The sequence below is a fragment of the Ursus maritimus genome, unplaced genomic scaffold, assembly GCF_017311325.1.
Source record: "Ursus maritimus isolate PB19 unplaced genomic scaffold, ASM1731132v1 scaffold_20, whole genome shotgun sequence".
In the NCBI taxonomy this organism is placed as follows: Eukaryota; Metazoa; Chordata; class Mammalia; order Carnivora; family Ursidae; genus Ursus; species Ursus maritimus.
Genome location: NW_024424453.1, coordinates 26,343,386 through 26,361,533, shown reverse-complemented (window position 1 = coordinate 26,361,533; position 18,148 = coordinate 26,343,386). Strand labels below are relative to the sequence as shown.

General features: G+C 42.1%; 1 protein-coding gene across 2 annotated transcripts in view; it reads left to right on the top strand.

Moving 5' to 3' along the window:
• The first annotated feature begins 5,445 nt into the window (after nt 1-5,445).
• The window catches only part of PCCB (propionyl-CoA carboxylase subunit beta), a 103,687-nt gene continuing 90,984 nt past the window's right edge, over nt 5,446-18,148 (top strand). The window contains exons 1-5 of one of the 2 annotated variants that reach the window (XM_008708262.2): nt 5,446-5,660; nt 8,469-8,588; nt 9,581-9,649; nt 12,330-12,386; nt 13,933-14,046. In XM_008708262.2, coding sequence (XP_008706484.1) covers nt 5,478-5,660; nt 8,469-8,588; nt 9,581-9,649; nt 12,330-12,386; nt 13,933-14,046 — 543 coding nt within the window. In that variant the 5' untranslated portion in view covers nt 5,446-5,477. The remainder of the gene's footprint in view (nt 5,661-8,468; nt 8,589-9,580; nt 9,650-12,329; nt 12,387-13,932; nt 14,047-18,148) is intronic. The other variant, XM_008708275.2, reaches the window with a different exon arrangement.

Below are 18,148 nucleotides of genomic sequence, written 5' to 3'. Positions count from 1 at the left end.
GCTCCACCAATTTACATTCCCACCAACAGTGTACAAGAGTTCCCTTTTCTCCACATCCTCACCAGCACTTGTTATCTCTTATCTATTTGATATTAGCCATTCTAACAAGTGGGAGATACCTCATTGTAGTTTTGATTTGCATTTCCCTGATGATGAGTGATGTTGAACATCTTTTCTCGTACCTGTTGGTCATCTGTATGTCTTCTTTAGAAAAATGTTTATTCAAATCTTCTGCCCATTTTTAAATAAGACTGGGGTGCGTTTGTTTGTTGTTTTTGCTTTTGAGTTGTATGAGTTCTTCATATATTCTGAATATTAGCCCTTTATTAGATATATTATTTGCAAATATTTTCTCCCATGTGTAGGTTGCCTTTTCATTTTGTTGATAGCGTCCTTTGCTGCACAAAAGCCTTTTAATTTGATGTAGCTCTATTCATTTATTTTTGCTTTTGTTGCCTTTGCGTTTGGCATCAAATTCAAAAAATCATCGCCAAGACCTGTGTCAAAAAGCTTACTGCCTATATTTTTTTCTAGGAGTTTTATGGTTTTAGATCTTACATTCAAGTATTTAATCCATTTTTGGTTAATTTTTGTGTATGGTATTTGATAGTGGTCCAGTTTCTTTTTTTTGCACGTGGCTGTCTAATTTTCCCAATGCCATTTATTGAAGACATTGTCCTTTTACCATTGTGTATTCTTGGCTTTTTTGTTATAAGTTAATTGATCATTTGTGTGGGGGCTTACTTCTTTATTCTGTTCTATTGAGCTATGTGTCTGTGTTTATTCCAATACCATACTGTTTTGATAACTATAACTTTGTAATATAGTTTGAAATCAAGGAGTGTGATGCCTCTAGCTTTGTTCTTTTTTGTCAAGATTGCGTTGGCTAGTTTTTGTTTGTTGTTGTTGTTGTTGTTTTGGTGGTGGTTCTATACAAACTTGGGATTGTCTGTTGTATTTCTATGAAAAATGTCATTGGAATTTTGATAGAGATTGCACTGAATCTGTATATTGCTTTGAGTAGTATGGACATTTTAATAATATTAATTCTCTCAGGGGCGCTTGGGTGGCTCAGTTCGTTAAGTGTCTGCCTTTGGTTCAGGTCATGATCCCAGGGTCCCGGGATCGAGCTGCACGGTAGGCTCCCTGCTCAGTGGGGAGCCTACTTCTCTCTCTCCCTTTGCCTCTGCCCCCCACTTGTGTTCTCTCTTGCTCGCTCTGCTCTCTCTCTCAAATAAATAAATTTTAAAAAATCTTTAAAAATATTAATTCTTCCAACCTATGAGCTTGGAATATCTGTCCACTTATTACGTCTCCTTCAATTTTACATTAATCTCTTATAGTTTGAAGTGTACAGGTTGTTTTTCTTGGTTAAATTTATTTTCAGGGGTGCCTGGCTGACTCAGTTGGTAGAACATCCAGCTCTCAATCTCAGATGGCTATGAATTCAAGCCCCACATTGGGTGTGGAGCACTTAAAATTTTTTCAGATATATATTTTTTAAAGATTAAATTTATTTATTCGAGAGAGAGAGAGCACACAAGTAGGGGGTGGGAGCAGAGGGAGAGGGAGCCCCATGAGGGGCTCGATCCTAGGACCCTGAGATCATGACCTAAGCTAAAGGCAGATGCTTAACCAACCGAGCCACCCAGGTGCCCCTCAGATATTTTATTCTTTTTGATGCAATTGTAAATGGGTTTGTTTTCTTAATTTCTGATAGTTCATTATTAGTGTATGGAAACACAGATTTTTGTATATTGATTTTATCCTGCAACTTTGCTAAGTTTATTAGTTATAATGTTTTTCAGTGGAGTCTTTAAGGTTATCTCTATATACTTTCACATCATCTGCAAATAGTGACAGTTTTATTTCTTTCTTCCCAATTTGGATGCCTCTTATATATTTATTTTTTTCTTGCCTACTTGCTCTGGTCCATCTTGCAGATAGCAGATTGTGGGACTTCTTAGCCTCTATAACCACATAAGCTAATTCTTGTAATAAATCTCTATATACCTACATATATCCTAACGGTTGTTTTTCCTTTGGAGAAGCCTGAATAATACAGCAGAGAAGAGTAGGAAAGTGAGCCTGATGTGGAAATCACAGGAGAAAGGAGAGAAGGGTGTGTCGTGGAGGTCAGAGAATGCTGAAAAGTGGTACCAACAGATGGCCGAAACTTCAAAGGAAGAGCAACTCAGCAAGGGTAGAAGAATGGTCTGGAAGTGCCTCTGGAAAAAGGTACAGAAGAGCTCTGCTCATTTACCACAGAGCCCAAGGAGTCAGAAAAGATGAGGATTTTCCAAGATGGCTTGGAAAATGTGTGTGGTGTGGGGAAAACCAGGTTCCAGTTCTTAATAACAGTTTTAACTGAAATTTAAGACAGAGTTCTTATGACCCAATGTTAGCAGTTGAAGAGACACAATCCAGAAAAAGAAAAGTAAATTTAAAGTACTTCATTTTTTTTTTCATCAAAAAAATGAAACACGAAGGAGAGAAGTACATCCATAAAGCCTAAGAAACATCAAAAATCCTCTCTTCCCATGGGATGGCAGCTGCTCTCCAAAATTTCCTCTCTCACACCCTTTACTTCGAACTACCCCAAACTTGCTAAGGTGACAAGACACCTGGATTGCATTAAGGGTAATTGACTGAGAGCCCCAGCTGTTCTGAAATTAACTGCTGAATTTGTACTGAAGCCACACTTCTCATAGGCGGCTCCCAGCCACACAGGGGCAGGAATATTTTGACTCTAAGACTCCTTGATACCCTTGCTGAACTTTCCTTAAAAGTGCACAGGAATCTAAGGAGCTCCCAGTCACCTTTCTTCCTTCCCTCTCTCCTTGAATGGGGTTCAGACTTGCATTGCAATCTGATAGTTCTTCCAGCCTCTCCCAGCTGCTGGCCCATTTTCTCTCACAGGTTGTTCCCCTAGTTGATTTCTTGCACATTTAATTTCTCTTTTGGCAGCTGCTTCTCAGAAGATCCAGATAACACACTCTCCAAAATATGTGTGACCTCTTCCAAATTTACTTCTTCCTTCCATTTCACCCAGATTTGCAGGCAGTGATTGCTGACTAGGATAGAATGGCCAGCTCAGGGTGACTCCTGTCTCAAAATGGAGAAATAACTCAAGTATAGCAATCCAGCAAGGAGGACTAGGGGCAGGAAAACAGCCTGGAGCATGCTAGGATTCCAAAGGGCAATTACTGGGTGGTTTAATCCTCCTCCTACCCCACCTCCACCCATCCTGGGTGGGGACTTGCACCCAAGGTAAAAAATAACAGTACAGATATATAGGACTATATATGGGATACCCATGGTAGGGCACTAGAACAGTGAGGAGGAAGAATGAGAGGAAGGGAAGGAGCAAGTAGAGAAAGAGAACTACTTGGAGAGAGCACTTAGGTTCAGTCTAACAGTTGTTTATGGATCCCTCTTGGGCTTTCTGCTAAGCACTGTTTATTGAAAGTTAAATAAGAAAAACTTCCTTTCTTCCCTGAGGGATGGATAATTTCCCTAACATAGGCAGAAGGAGGATCAGAGTAGACTGCCTTGAGATGATACCTGAGCAGAGCCTGGAAGGATGCACAGGTGTAGGAGAAAACCTCCTGAACCACATGCAATTGCCTATCTTCTAGCTCAGTTCAATTCCACAAATACATTCTGAAGGCTTCCTATGTATTGGGCCCTGTTTCAGGTGCAGGGACCACAGTGGTGAGCAAGCTGGCCACGGTCTCTGCCCTCTGGCTTGGGAATCTAGCTGAGGACAGAGTGAAACAATCTTACCACAGTATGAGATGTGCCACAGGAGAGGGATCAGCAAAGCACTTTAGGACAAAGGAATCTTAAGGCCCCGAGCCTTTATGAAGCCCAAATTTCTGAGCGTGGAAAAATTCTTCACACTCTAACTCCGTTTTTGCTTTGCAGTCTCATCTACCACCATTGCCCAAAAGTTGGGGATACAACTGTGTGTGAATCTGAATATGCCACTACTTCTGTTCCCTGGCATGCCGTTACTTTTTCAAAGATACTCTCCTTGACACATCCAGCCTTGCGCAAATTCTCCCCTGTGCTACCAGGCCAGTCTTTTGTCTATCTCTCTAGGTTGATGAGGTTCTTAAAGCAGGGACCCAAATGCAAGGCCAACAACATCTACCATGGAGTCAGGTGGGCTTTGTCCAGCCACATGACTTCAGGCTTTGGACCCTCAGCTTCCCTGCATATCCAGATGAATAACTCCTACTCAAGGAAATGTAATAAACACTGGTGGTTAGTTCTTGGCACATAGTAAGTGCTCAAAATATTTGCGGAATTGAATTTCATTAACATTAAAGTCCCAGGCCAGAATTTGGACTTTAATGAAGGCTCTGGCTGTGAGCTGGAGCTTGGAGGGGTTAATGATCAATTTTAGCAGTTTTCTCTGTGCCTAAGAATGCAAAATATACACCTTGTTCTTTGCCTTGAAGACCTGCTTGTTAGCTGGGGAAATAGATGAACAACCTCCCAAGAGTTCAGTTCTAAATTCCTAGAGCAGTGGTTCTCAATCTCTAGCAAGCATCAAAATCACCTAGAGGTCATCTGGTGAAAGAGATTGCTGGCTACATCCCCAGAATTTAATTCAATAGGTCTCGGGTGGAGTATGAGAATTTGAAAGTCTGCATTTCCCACTTGCTCTCAGGTGATAGTGAAACTACTGGGCCCACAATTTGAGAACTATCCACTAGAGGTTAGGAGCCCTGTGCTCAACGCGCAGCACATAGCGGGGTCTCTGCGTCTGAATCCTGACCCACCACATCTTTAGTGTTGGCTCTTGATCAAATCACGAGACCTCTCTGTGCTTCATTTACCTCATCTGTGAAATGAGTATAAAAAAGGTAACGCAAGTGAGTGCTTAAAGCCACATCTGGCACAGTGTTTAACAAATGTTGGTTAGCTCCTATTATCTACTCATTTTCTTTTTCTTTCTTTTTTTTTTAAAGATTTTATTTATCTGACAGAGATAGACAGCCAGCAAGAGAGGGAACACAAGCAGGGGGAGTGGGAGAGGAAGAAGCAGGCTCCCAGCAGAGGAGCCTGATGTGGGGCTCGATCCCAGAACGCCGGGATCACGCCCTGAGCCAAAGGCAGACGCCTAACGACTGAGCCACCCAGGCGCCCCTATCTATTCATTTTCTGGAGGTGGTGGGACGACCAAACTAGAGGTCTAGGTAGCCAGAGAAGAGCAAGAACTAAGTCCCTCTTCCGTGCAGCAAGGAAGGCACAAGGGCTGAGGACCAGTACTAACCTTCTCAGAGTAACGCCCTAGCGCGGTCTGGGGTCTCGAAATCTCTGGCCTTTTTCTTAAGAACGCTCTGATGCCCAAACCACAGGTTCCCTACGTCCCGCAGATGCTGCGCAGGCGCAGAACCCGATGTGCCCACGCTTGACGCACATGCGTACTCAGGCGCACCGGTTGGGGGCTGGCCGGCAGATCAAACATGGCGGCAGCAATGCGCGTGGTGGCGGCTGGAGCAAGACTCAGCGTTGTGGTGAGCGGTCTCCGCTCCGCCGTCCGCAACCTGTGTAGCCAGCCCGTCTCCGTTAACGAACGCATCGAGAACAAGCGCAGCACCGCGTTAGTGGGAGGAGGTCAGCGCCGCGTGGAAGCGCAGCATAAGCGAGTGAGTCCTGTGGGGGTCCGGCCCTCCCCTCGATGTTCGCAACCTATCACAGCGTGCCCAGCTCGCGACGCCCCAGTCCTTTCAGCCAATCAGCGCCATGCCGGGGAGGGGCGGGGGCGAAAACGTTCACCTTGAGTACCTGTTGCCTTTCATCACGTTGCAGGTAAAACGAATAAGCGCCGTTGGTCTTTACTACTCTCCGCTTTGCTTATGGATTTTTAGAGGGTGCTGGCCGGGTCCCAGACGGCTCACCCCTTAACATCTATAAACTTTTGGACTAGTTACGTAATCCCTAGGAGTTTGTTGTAAGAAGTTAGTAGTACTTCTCCCCTCACAGTCTTATCGGTAGGGGTATGTAAGCGATGATAGGCACTTAATTAGGGGGGAAAAATCTGTTTATTCTTCTCATGCCCCGTGAAGGCGTGGTAAGTTCTTGCTCTATTATGGAAGCAGGAAAATAGAAGCATATAGCCGGGGAAGTAACGTGGGCAAATTTTCACTTTAATCTGGGGCGGGGTGTGCACGGGGAACTTGTGAAGCTTCTGACCCACGATGCTAGCTGGATGCCTTTAGGGTCTTAGCGAGCGTGCATCGACATGCTGCGTAGGAAGGGTACATGTCGAAGGCAGGGAAGTTTTTGAGGCAAGACAGCTGGCCTTCAGAGATACGCTGGGTGGACCATTTAGCGGCAGGAGAAACTGAGGCCCACATAATGACCTGGGACTTGAAACTAGGCTCACGCAGTGCATCACTGACACGTGTGTGAATCTGGGCTGATGTGCTGGATGAGTTAAATAAACAATCTGGCAGATGCAGAAGTGAAATTCTTAGAGGTGGGCATCGAGGCACAACTGTCAAGTGTGGGGGTGGTGAGTGGGGTGGAAGGCTGGGATCTTCAGTGAGGAGATTTGAACTAGCCCTTTATTGAAATCTAAATTGACTGTTGATTTATTTATTTTTATTTTTTAAAGATTTTTTATTTATTTATTTGACAGAGAAAGAGCACAAGTAGGGGAAGGGCAGGCGGAGAGGGAGAGGGAGAAGCAGACTCCCTGCTGAGCAGAGAGCCCAATGCAGGGCTCCATCCCAGGACTCCAGGATAATGACCTGAGCTGAAGGCAGATGCTTAACTGACTGAGCCACCCAGGTGTCCCTTGAGTGTTGATTTAGATGTTATAAATTCTGATTTGACAAGAACATGAAGGTGACTGTTCTTTTTTGATAAGTTACCATTCCTTTTTGACAAGTTAATCCCTAGGAGTCAGTTTATTCTAAAGAGAAGATAGTAATTTTTGACCCTTTGGGAGTGAGATGTAAATTTGGTTGAGTGTGGGTTTGCCTGGGTGAGTGCGGTCCTTAAGCCTCAGACTCTTGGTTTTGGCTCAGGTCATGATCTCTCGTGGTGGGCTCAAGCCCCAAGTCGGGCTCCAGGCCCAGCGGCCCCTCTGCTCCTCCCCCTACCATCCCATGCTTGCTCTCTCTCTCTCTCTCTCTCAAATAAATAAATCTTAAAAATTTTTTTTGCTTCAGTATGTGGTGCCAGGAGTGCTTTCTCTCCCTCCCCTGGGGTGGCTCTGTCTGGACTGAAGGAACCTTTACATCATCCTTTGGAAAGGCCTCTCACAAGTGCTCCTATGCACTCTGTTGGGGCCCATTGCTGAATTCCACCCTGGAACATCACCCCACCTCTTCCTGGGTAGACCCTACCAGGTTTAGATGCAGGCTCAAGAAGCAATTTTTCTTTTGCCAGAGCTGACTTAGGAGGCTGAGTTGATTTAAATCCCTCACTCCACCCCCTTTTAAACAATTTTTTGAACTCCTTCCATAGGACAAATTCCCAGAAATGGAATTACTGGGTCAAAGATAGGAATATTTTTAACACTCTAATATATGTTGCCAAATTGCTTTCTGGAAAACTTAATTCTACTTTACACAACAGTGTATATAATTGCCTGTTTGTTTTAAAAAGACCTCATTGGCTTTGGCTACTTTCTTATGGGGAAAAAAGAAAAGAGCCAATTTGAGGTGTTTTTTTCCCCAGGGCATAAGGAGATTGGAAGACAGTGGGCCTGGGCGTTTGGCTTGGTCTAAGGGTTTGAGAGCCAAGCAATAGATGCTCTTGATAAGTTGAAGGTTCCAACCTCAGCCCTCCAAGCAGCATTTTTTTTACTCCTCTCAAGTGAACTCTTTACTGCTCTCTGCCCCACTCCTTTTCTTCTCAGCCACTACCTGCTGTGGGGTTGTCTCGGTATCCTAATGTCACTGTCAGGTGTGGGGTCCCTAAGCAGGGTAATGTAGGATAGTAGGAGAAGCCCATGGAGGAGGCAGGAAAAGAACCAGGAAGTAGTCCTGGAAGTGTCCTTGGGGTTGGACACTAGTGGGGTGAGTTTGTGTGGGGTTGTGAATCTGGGGGTGTGGCCTCAGACCTTTAAGCTTACTTTAGTTTTCTACCTCTTACTTTTCTATTCTTCTTTTTATTGCTCCTTAAGTCTTCAGTAAATGTTTGTGGAACTCGTTATCTTGTTCCGTAGTCAGGCTCTCCTTACCCCCACTTCTCTTCACCTTTTCCTCCTCCCATTTCCTTATTTGCCTTCCCCAGTTGGTGGCTCCTGGAGCACCCTGTCTGCCCTGATTTCCATACTGGCTGAAATCTACTGATAATACCTGCGTTTTGGGCAGGTTGATGTAATAGGGGCTTTCATGAGGGGTGAAGGGGCAAACCCTGTCTTCCTGGCCCTCTCATGAACACTCCTTGCTTACTGACTTTGCCTATGATGACCTCACTGAATGGTTTTTGTTGCATTTTAGGGAAAGCTAACTGCCAGAGAGCGGATCAGTCTTTTGCTGGACCCTGGCAGTTTTGTTGAGAGTGACATGTTTGTGGAACACAGATGTGCAGATTTTGGAATGGCTGCTGAGAAGAATAAGGTATCTTTTCACAATGGTGGTGTGAACCTCGAAGTTGCACTTTCCAGGCCCTGCTGGCCTACCCACTAGACTAATGAAGGCCTTTTGGAACTCAAGGTACATTGAATAGTTTTCAGTTTGGGGCCTGAAGTTGCAGGATTGCCTCTGGATAAGAATTATCAGTCCTCCAGGTTCCCCTACTTACCTTTGTCTGCAGATGAAGGAATGTGAGTGGAACTGCTCATACCTTGTGCAGTGTGACTCTGACCCAGTTTCCAGGGCTCTGGTTGTGGGTTCAGAGTTCTCACAAATATGGATTGACAAACTTGGGGGGAAAGATGAGAATGTTTTCTAGTTGTGTTCTGGTTTGTCTAGGTACCAGAGACCCCTAAAGCAGGACTACTTGCCTATTTTGACACTTTAAGTTTATGGAGTTTTTGAGGTCAGAGTCACCAACACTTCTTTTTGTAATTGGGTGTTCTCCAACTCTATGCAGAATTCTTTGGACTCACTTTTGATCAGTTTTCCTCAGGTCTGCATATATGCTGTTAGTGACCTAAGATTTGTGAACTTGGCACCAAATCAGCTGGCTCCATTTGAGTCCTTATGGGCCACACGGTATTCCAGGATTCCAAGCAAAATAATGGGTTTGCCTTAAGGTTTGGGGCTGGGGTGTGTGGCTTTGTAGAGTTGCTTTGTGTCATTCTATGCTCTTCTCCTTCCCGTGGCATTTGGTAGTGGCAGCTCTAGGGAGTCTTGATTATTTTGCTTTTAGGAAGGAAGATGAGATCTAACTCTAGTGCCCTTCACTTCTATTGATGAAGTAACCTAGTGCTTGCTGTTACAGAGCTGAGCAGGGGAAGGGGAGATTCCGTCATGTTCCTGATTCATATCGAATTTCAAGAAATTTAGGGTGGGCAGTTGTTTTGGGGTTTTTTTTGGTCTTTCATTGCCAAATTCATTAAAATACATATTTGGGTTTTTTAACTTTTATTTTTCTATTTTTCTGATAGTTTCCTGGAGACAGTGTGGTCACTGGACGGGGCCGAATCAATGGAAGATTGGTTTATGTCTTCAGTCAGGTATTTAATAACTCCAATAGCCTGAGCTTTCCTGGAGGGCAGAGCCAGGTGCAAAAGACGTGAGAAGAAAGCAGTTTTGGGGAATGAAAACTTGGCTGTAGTGGGGGCAGATGAGGGATTTACTTTGTTTTTCAGTGTATATGTCCAGAGTTTTATACTATAGTATGTGTTTTTTCTTAGGGAGAAAGAATCCTTAGTCTTGAGGGATGATCATAGGGCAGTAATCATGTAAAAAGTCCCAGGAACCAGGAGTTTATTCCAAGTGAGTGAGATTCCTCTTGGCAGGTTGGGTGTGTGCTTGGAGGGCAGCCATGTCCTGGGCAATGTGTGGAGTGAGAGAGTGCTGTGAATGCAGCCTGGGTAGAAGGGACTAGACTCTAGGAACCTTAAGTTTTGGGTTTTCACGAAAGTGTCAGCAGAAATTGTGTTGGGCTGCATAAAGACAGATAACAGTTTCTTCACACTGAGACCGTAGGAGAATATAGTATAGTAGGCAGGATAATGGCCCTCCAAAATGTCCAGCTCCTAATTCCTGAAAATTACGAATATGTTACCTTACATGGCAAAGGGGAATTAAGCTGCAGATGGAATTATTGTTGTTAATAATTAGCTAACCTTAAAATAAAGAAGCCTGGGTTACCTAGGTGGACACAATATAATCACAAGGGTTGTTAAAAGAAGGAGAGGCAGAAGTGGGGTTCCGAATGACGTGCTGTGAAAAGGGCCTACCATTGCTGGCTAAGAAGATGGAGGAAGGTCATGAACGAAGGAATGCAGATGGTCTCCAGAACCTGGAAAAGGCAGGAGAAAAGATTCTCCCTTGGACCCTCCAGAAAGGTGCCTAACCATGCTAACCTTAAGTGTAGCTCAGTGAGGCCCAGGTAGGACTTCTAAGTTACAAAACTGTGAGAGAATAATTTTGTGTTGCTTTAAGTCACTGAATTTGTGGTAATTGTTAGAGCAGCTAATAGTAAACTAACACTATACTATTTTGGGTTTGATTACCACCCCCCCCATAATTCTAAATGTTTTGTTCCTTTTACAAATCTTTAATAAAGCTTGTTTAGTATTAAAATTATGGGTTTAATATTAAAATATGTTTGGCTAATTTTAAATGTATTGTACTTAGACAATACTCATTTACTTAATAAATTACCTTTGAACTGTTCTAAAACTATTATAAATGGGTCTGCCAAACGCTTAACTAGAAGAAATAATCTCTCCTTTTTGTAATTCATGAGAGCTGGGCAAAAACTTATACAGAAGGAAGCATTAATAAGATAGCTAGAACAAAGAAAGGTACTGTGCTTTCTGGGCTCAACCTTCTAACTACTGAGCAGATAAAAAATTCACTGAATTGATACTTTTTATAACCTTTTACGCCCATGGGATAGGGTTGGGTGGGGATGGGGGGAAGGGAGAGGGAAAAAACTGAGCCAGAATTTCTGCCTTGAGGATGCTAACATCTTGTAGATAGAATGGGGGCAGGACAGGAGTGTCTTCAGTACAGATAGGGTGAGAGAGGTTCTGGGCAAGTGCTGTGGGCTCAGGACAAGGGATGATCACTTTTAGGCTTGAGGGATGTTTTAGGGAAAATGGGGCATTTGAAATAGGCCCTGAAGGATACTGAGGGTGGGGAGTGATGAGCAAGCTTTTTTGTAGTGATCCCCAAAATGTTAATATCTGCAGTTGCTTTTTCTGGGGAACTTCTGCTTTCCCAGAGAAGCAGCCTCAGTCTCTTGCCTGATAATTGGCCATAGGTGTGTTCTGGGGGAGAGGAGTAGGGGGGAAAGGAGGGGCCAGTGCTGGCTCATCATTCATGTCATCTGTTTTTAGCCTCACTTTCCCTTTCTTTTGCTGCTGGTGATTATGAATCCAGAGCCCCTCTGATGAAGTTGCTTTAGAGAATAAACCTTTCCCCTTCGCAAGGTGAAGGAGAGGACCTGTGGGGTCCAGCTGCTCCCAGCAGAGACTTTGTATCGGTCTGTTTTTCACCCCTCGTCACCCCCCCACTTTCCATGGTTCCTGCGTTGTCCCCTCCTTGTGGTCACTCCCCCTGCAGTATATAAGCTTCCATTTGTTCCCTCTAAGTCAGATATTCTTGTGCTTTCATTTCCCCTCAAGTTTGTTCAGTCTCTCCTCTGCCGATGTTGTCTCTTCCCTTTTTGCCCTTGTGGGCTAAATCTCTTTTTAATTCCCCCTGTCTTTTTGAGATGGTTTTAAGAAGGAGGTCCTTACTCAGAAGCCATTTGTAGCAGGAGATAATGAAACTCCACACAGGAAGCAGTGAGGGCTCTGATTGACTTTTTTTTCACCTCCCTTGGCAAAATGACAGAGACTTTCTAGTAATAGAAGTGCCTGACTATTTGATATCTATAGAATCTGAGTTTTCAGGTAAATTCTGAATGAGAAGTTTTCCTTTCCTAGAGCTGTGACTCATTTTTGTAGAGCAAAGGCGAAGTCTTTTGCTCTTGACAATACATGAGCTCCCTTTAAGATACAAATTATTCTATGGAATAGTGAATAAAAGAAGACTGTTCCTAATTTTTTGAACTTCTAAAAATCCTTCAAAAACTTTTGGCTAGGAGTTTTTCATTTCCTCCTCCTCCTCCTCCTCCTGGCTCTTTGTCCCTGGCTGGTCACTATATTTTATTTGTTGATTTAATTGTTTTCTTTTTAGGATTTTACAGTTTTTGGAGGTAGTCTGTCCGGGGCACATGCCCAAAAGATCTGCAAAGTAAGTATTTAATATTGAAAACCCAGTACTTTCCGCAGTCACGTGTACATTGAGTATGGGGTGCAAGACTGTATGTGGGGTGGGTGCTGACCCAAAGGTCCCCTCAGTGCAAGGCAGGACTTCGTAACATTTTTTTTTTGTATCATGGATCCCTTTGGCAGGCTGGTAATGATTTACATGCATAAAATATGTAGGAGTAAAAAGAAGTAAAAATATTTTTTTAAAAACCACATTTGTAATATACATGCTTTCTAATTCCTCAAATAGCAAGATTTAGTTGTGGATCCATACTGCTATAATTTCACAGTACATATGAGTAAAAATGCTATTTCAAGATATCTGCAACAACTTCAATATGCCGTAAAAATATCTGTGGCTTCTATTAATGACAAAGTCACAGGTACTTCTAATAATGTGGTTTGTTTTGTTTTGTTTTTTGCCTGTATTCATTGTTAAAGGAAATGCTAAAGATCGGCTCAAGTTAATAAAGATATAGATGTAAATTTTTTCCCATCCAAGGCATGGATGAAATCTATTTATAGACTGCTTGGGGTTTTGAAGACTCTAGGTAAAGAGCTGATGGTCCAGGTACTAAAAGATAAAGAACAGTGCAAGGACTGATTACATGATGGTATTTTAAAAACACTGCTAGTGATGAGATGCTCTGGAGGTGAATAAAAGTATAGATCCTATTTGGAGAATTTTGGAATTAAAGGTAGAGTTGACTATTAGTAGCTGGGGGGAGCTTCCCTATATAATGGAAAACTTGGATTCTAGACATGGTCTTGTCTTGTATTTCTGAAACCTTGGACCAATCACTTAACTTTTAAACCTTCCCAATTTTTCTTTTTACTGCCTCTGTTATCATGGTTAAATGGATAATATGGAAGTGAAAGTGCTTTGTGAACTGACAAGAGCTATTAGGAATGTTACTTATTAGGCTCTCAACCACTGACCCATGAGGAAAATATGGCTCATTACAAGTAAAAGCAGGCCTGGGCCTGGTATCTGTTAACAGATGGATCTACGTGTACTTCCACGAAAATACTGCTTTGCTCTTGTGTCTACTGTCAGTTCTTTCAAAAGGGTAATGGGGTCGGGAAGGGGGTCGTGGTGGCAGCGGCGGTGCTTGGCTAGCTCACTCAGTAGAGCATGTAATTCTCGATCTCAGGGTCATGAGTTCAAGCCCTATGTTGGGCATGGAGCCTACTTAAAAAAAAAAAGTAACTGGGAACAAAACTGGCTACTGGAAAATATTATAGTTTGGCCTATGGGTCTAGAAATGTTGTCATGAGCAGTTTTTCCCCTGCTACTGGGAAGTGCTTTGGCTCTTGGATGCCTGTGGGGCTTTAATCTGCCCTTAAATTTGGGTTCTCTATCTTCTATGAAGGTACCCAATCATCCTGGCTAGTGAAGTTGTTATAAATGACTCCTGTTTTGAAAAGTGCACTTAGAACATTTTCCGGAAAACACCGTGGTGCTTTATAAATTTCTGGTTTTGATAACAGGATCAGTTGTCTCATAAAAGATTTCTTTGCTGTCTCAGATCATGGACCAGGCCATGACAGTGGGGGCTCCAGTGATTGGACTGAATGACTCCGGGGGAGCACGGATCCAAGAGGGAGTAGAGTCTTTGGCTGGCTATGCAGACATCTTTCTGGTGAGAAACCTGTCAATAGAGAGTAAAATAGTACAAGACTTAGTTTTCTAAGCTCTGTCCTGGTCAGAGCTTCCCTATTCCTACTGTTCTCTGCTGTATGTCTGTTCTGTCACTTCTTCCTGTGTCGCTGGGGAAGGCATGGAAGGTGGACGAAAAACAAGAGAGTAGGTAGAGAGGGTTTTCTTTTTTCTCACAGAGAGCCACTCTTAGGGGAAAAGTAAATTAAAGGTCACTTAAGGGAAATACACCTATTTTTTTCAAAAGCAAAGGACATGGAATATAAAAGATTAAAATGAATTGATGTGCTAGAAATAGGAATTTTAAAAAAATGCAGTGCTTTTTATTTTGGTTAAAACACAAGGTCATTATATGGAGTTCAAGTTGTAGTATAAAGAAGAAAAATTAGCCAAATCCCACCATTCAGAAACATTTGATGAACATCATTTCAGATATCTTTCTGTTTACTTACTAAAATTACAGAGAAAGAAATGAAAAACACAAAAGTAAATGTGTCATTTGAAGTAGGAAGTGAGAAAGTAAGGGAGATTGGGGTGAGGGAGAGAGATACTGTCAGATGGAAACTTGAGAAAAGGGACAGATCTACATTTCTAGAGAGGGGAGGAAAAAGGGAGAAGGTAGGAGAGAAACAGGCAGACATTGTTTCTAATCAGGCCAGCTGTTGCTGTCATCCCCTGGGCTGCAGGCTTATGAGCATTCTGTCCCTGTCTGCTGCCCTTTATGATCCATCAGAAAACTGTGTATTTTGTGTAAGATGCTCTGCTAGTTGTGGGAGTACTTATGTTCATTGAGAAGCCACTGTGTAGATCTTAAACCTACTTTTTAATCTTTAATCTTGAGCTCCAGGAATAACCCACTGGGGAGAATTAGCTCTTTGGGTGCTGTGGTCAGACGGTTTAGGCCCAGAAGGTCTCCTCCTTTGGCCCTCAGCCTGGAAGTCATGCCTGTATTGGAGATGAAGGAAAGGAAGCGGCCCTAGGAGAAGTGGCAGTAAATCACTACATTTTAGAGCTTGTCAGGGTTTTAGAATATCTCCTACTCTACGCCGTCTTTATGAGTACAGGCTGCAGGAGTTGGGTTTTATTTTATTTTCAGGAAGTAGGCTTCAGTGACTTTAATAAATTATTTACTGGGGCTCACTCAGTTAAGCGTCTGACTCTTGATCTCAGTTCAGATCTTGATCTCGGGGTTGTGAGTTCAAGCGCTGTGTTGGGCTTGGAACCTACTTAAAAAATTTTTTTTAACTAATGCTGCTTGTTATTTTTACACCTCCAGCCACTTCCTTCTGCCTGTACTGTTATTTAAATATTTTTTTCGTAACTTTATTTTGATAGAATTTCAAACTTTATATAAAAATTGCAAAAATAGTACAAGGAACTCCCATATGTCCTTTACCCAGATTCGTCACTTGTTTACATTTTGCCCATTTGCTCTATCATTTCTCTCCATATGTATATATTTGCCGGTTATATTTATCTGAAACACTTGAGAATAAATTGGATATTGTACCTCCTTTAGCTCTTAAATCCTTCATCGTGTGTTTCCTAAGAACAAGGACATTCTGTAATAAAGTTAGTACAATAATAGAAATCAGGAATTATTGATTCATCAATATTATTCTTATCTATGGTACTTAGAGTTCATCAAACAATCCTAATAAAGCCCTCTAGCTGTTCGCCTATTCCCCTATGCCCCATCTAATCCAGAATTAAGTACTGTCTGTGATTGTTTTATCTCTTCAATTTCCTTTAATTTGGAGCAGTTTTTCAGTTTTTCTTTGTCCTCCATGACCTTCACATTTTTGGGAACAGCTTTATAAGAGGTATAACTTACAAACCATAAAAATCCATCCATTGTAAGCGTGTAATTCAATGACTTTTTTTTTAATTCCAGTAAAATTAACGACAGTGTTAGCTTCAGGTATACAATATAGTGATTTAATAATTCTATTCGTTATTCAGTGGTCCTCATGGTAAGTGAACTCTTAATCCTCTTCACCCATTTCACCCATCTCCCCACTCACCTTTTCTCTGGTGGTAACCATCAGTTCTGTATATTTAAGAGTCTGATTTTTGTCTGTCTTCTTTCTTTGTTCCTTTGTTTTGTTTCTTAAGCTCCACATATGAGTGAAATCATATAGCATTTGTCTTTGACTTATTTCACTTGGTGTTATACTTTAGCTCCATGCATAATCACATCTTCTTTATCCATTCATTTATTGATGTACACTTGGATTGCTTCCATATTTTGGCTATTGTAAATAATGCTGTAATAAACATATAGGTGCATATATCCCTTGGATTTAGTGTTTTTGTATTCTTTGGGTAAATACCCACTAGTGTGATTATTGGATCATAGGGTAGTTCTATTTTTAATTTTTTGAGGAACCTCCATACTGTCTTCTGCAGTGGCTGCACAAGTTTGCCTTCCCACTGGTGGTGCATAAGGGTTCTTTTTTTCTCTATATCCTTGCCAACGCTTGTTGTGTTTTTGATTTTTTTTTTTTTTTTTGAAGATTTGAGAGAGAGAGAGAGAGAGCACATGCACAAGAAGGAGGGGCAGAGGGAGAGGGAGAGAGAATCCCAAGCAGACTCCCTGCTGAGTGCAGAGCCCAATGTGGGACTCAACCTCACAATTGGTAATCATGACCTGAGCTGAAACCAAGAGTCGGATGCCCAACTGACTGCGCCACCCAGGTGCCCCTGTTATGTTTTTCATTTTCACTACTGGACAGGTGTAAGGTGATATCTCATTATGGTTTTGATTTGCATTTCCCTGATAATTGATACTGCACATTCTTTTATGTGTCTGTTGGCCATCTGGATGTCTTCTTTGGAGAAATGCCTCTTCATGTCTTCTGCCCAGTTTTTGACTGGATTATTTGTTTTTAGGATGTTGAGTTGTATCAGTTCTTTATATATTTTAGATACTAACTCTTAATCAGTTTTGTCATTTGCAAATATCTTCTTTCATGCAGTGGGTTGTCTTTGAGTTTTGTTGGTTGTTTCCTTCACTGTGCAGAAGGTTTTTATTTTGATATGGTCCCAATAGTTTGCTTTTGCTTTTGTTTCCCTTGCTTCAGGAGACATCTAGAAATAAGTTGCTACAGCCAATGTCAGAAAAATTACTGCCTTTACTCTCTTCTAGGACTTATATGGTTTCCTGTCTTATATTTAGGTCTTTAATCCGTTTTGAGTACATTGTTGTGTATAGTGAGAGAAAGTGGTCCACTTTCATTCTTTTGTGTGTTGCTGTCCAGTTTTCCAACACCATTTGTTGAAGAGACCATCTTTTTCCCATTACATGTTCTTGCCTTCTTTATTGAAGATTAATTGGCCGTATAATTGTGGGTTTATTTTTGGGCTTTCTATTGTATTCCTTGATCTATGTGTCTGTTTTTGTGCCAGGACCGTACTGTTTTGATTACTACAGCTTTGTAATATAACTTGAAATTTTTCTCCACATCCTCCCAACATTTGTTGTTTCCTGCCTTGTCAATTTTTGCCATTCTAACTGGCATAAGGTGGTATCTCAGTGTGGTTTTGATTTTAATTTCCCTGATGGCTAATGATTTTGAACATTTTTTCATGTGTCTGTTAGCCATTTGTATGTCTTCATTAGAAAAGTGTCTGTTCATATCTTCTGCCCATTTTTTTTTAATGATTTTTTATTATATTATGTTAGTCACCATACAGTACATCCCCGGTTTCCGATGTAAGGCTCGATGATTCATTAGTTGTGTATAACACCCAGTGCACCACGCAATACGTGCCCTCCTTACTACCCATCACCGGTCTATCCCATTCTCCCACCCCCCTCCCCTCTGAGGCCCTCAGTTTGTTTCTCATAGTCCATAGTCTCTCATGTTTCATTCCCCCTTCTGATTACCCCCCCTTTCTTTATCCCTTTCTTCCCCTACCGATCATCCTAGTTCTTATGTTCCATAGATGAGAGAAATCATATGATAGTTGTCTTTCTCTGCTTGACTTATTTCACTTAGCATTATCTCCTCCAGTGCCGTCCATGTTGTAGCAAATGTTGAGAACTCGTTCTTTCTGATAGCTGAGTAATATTCCATTGTATA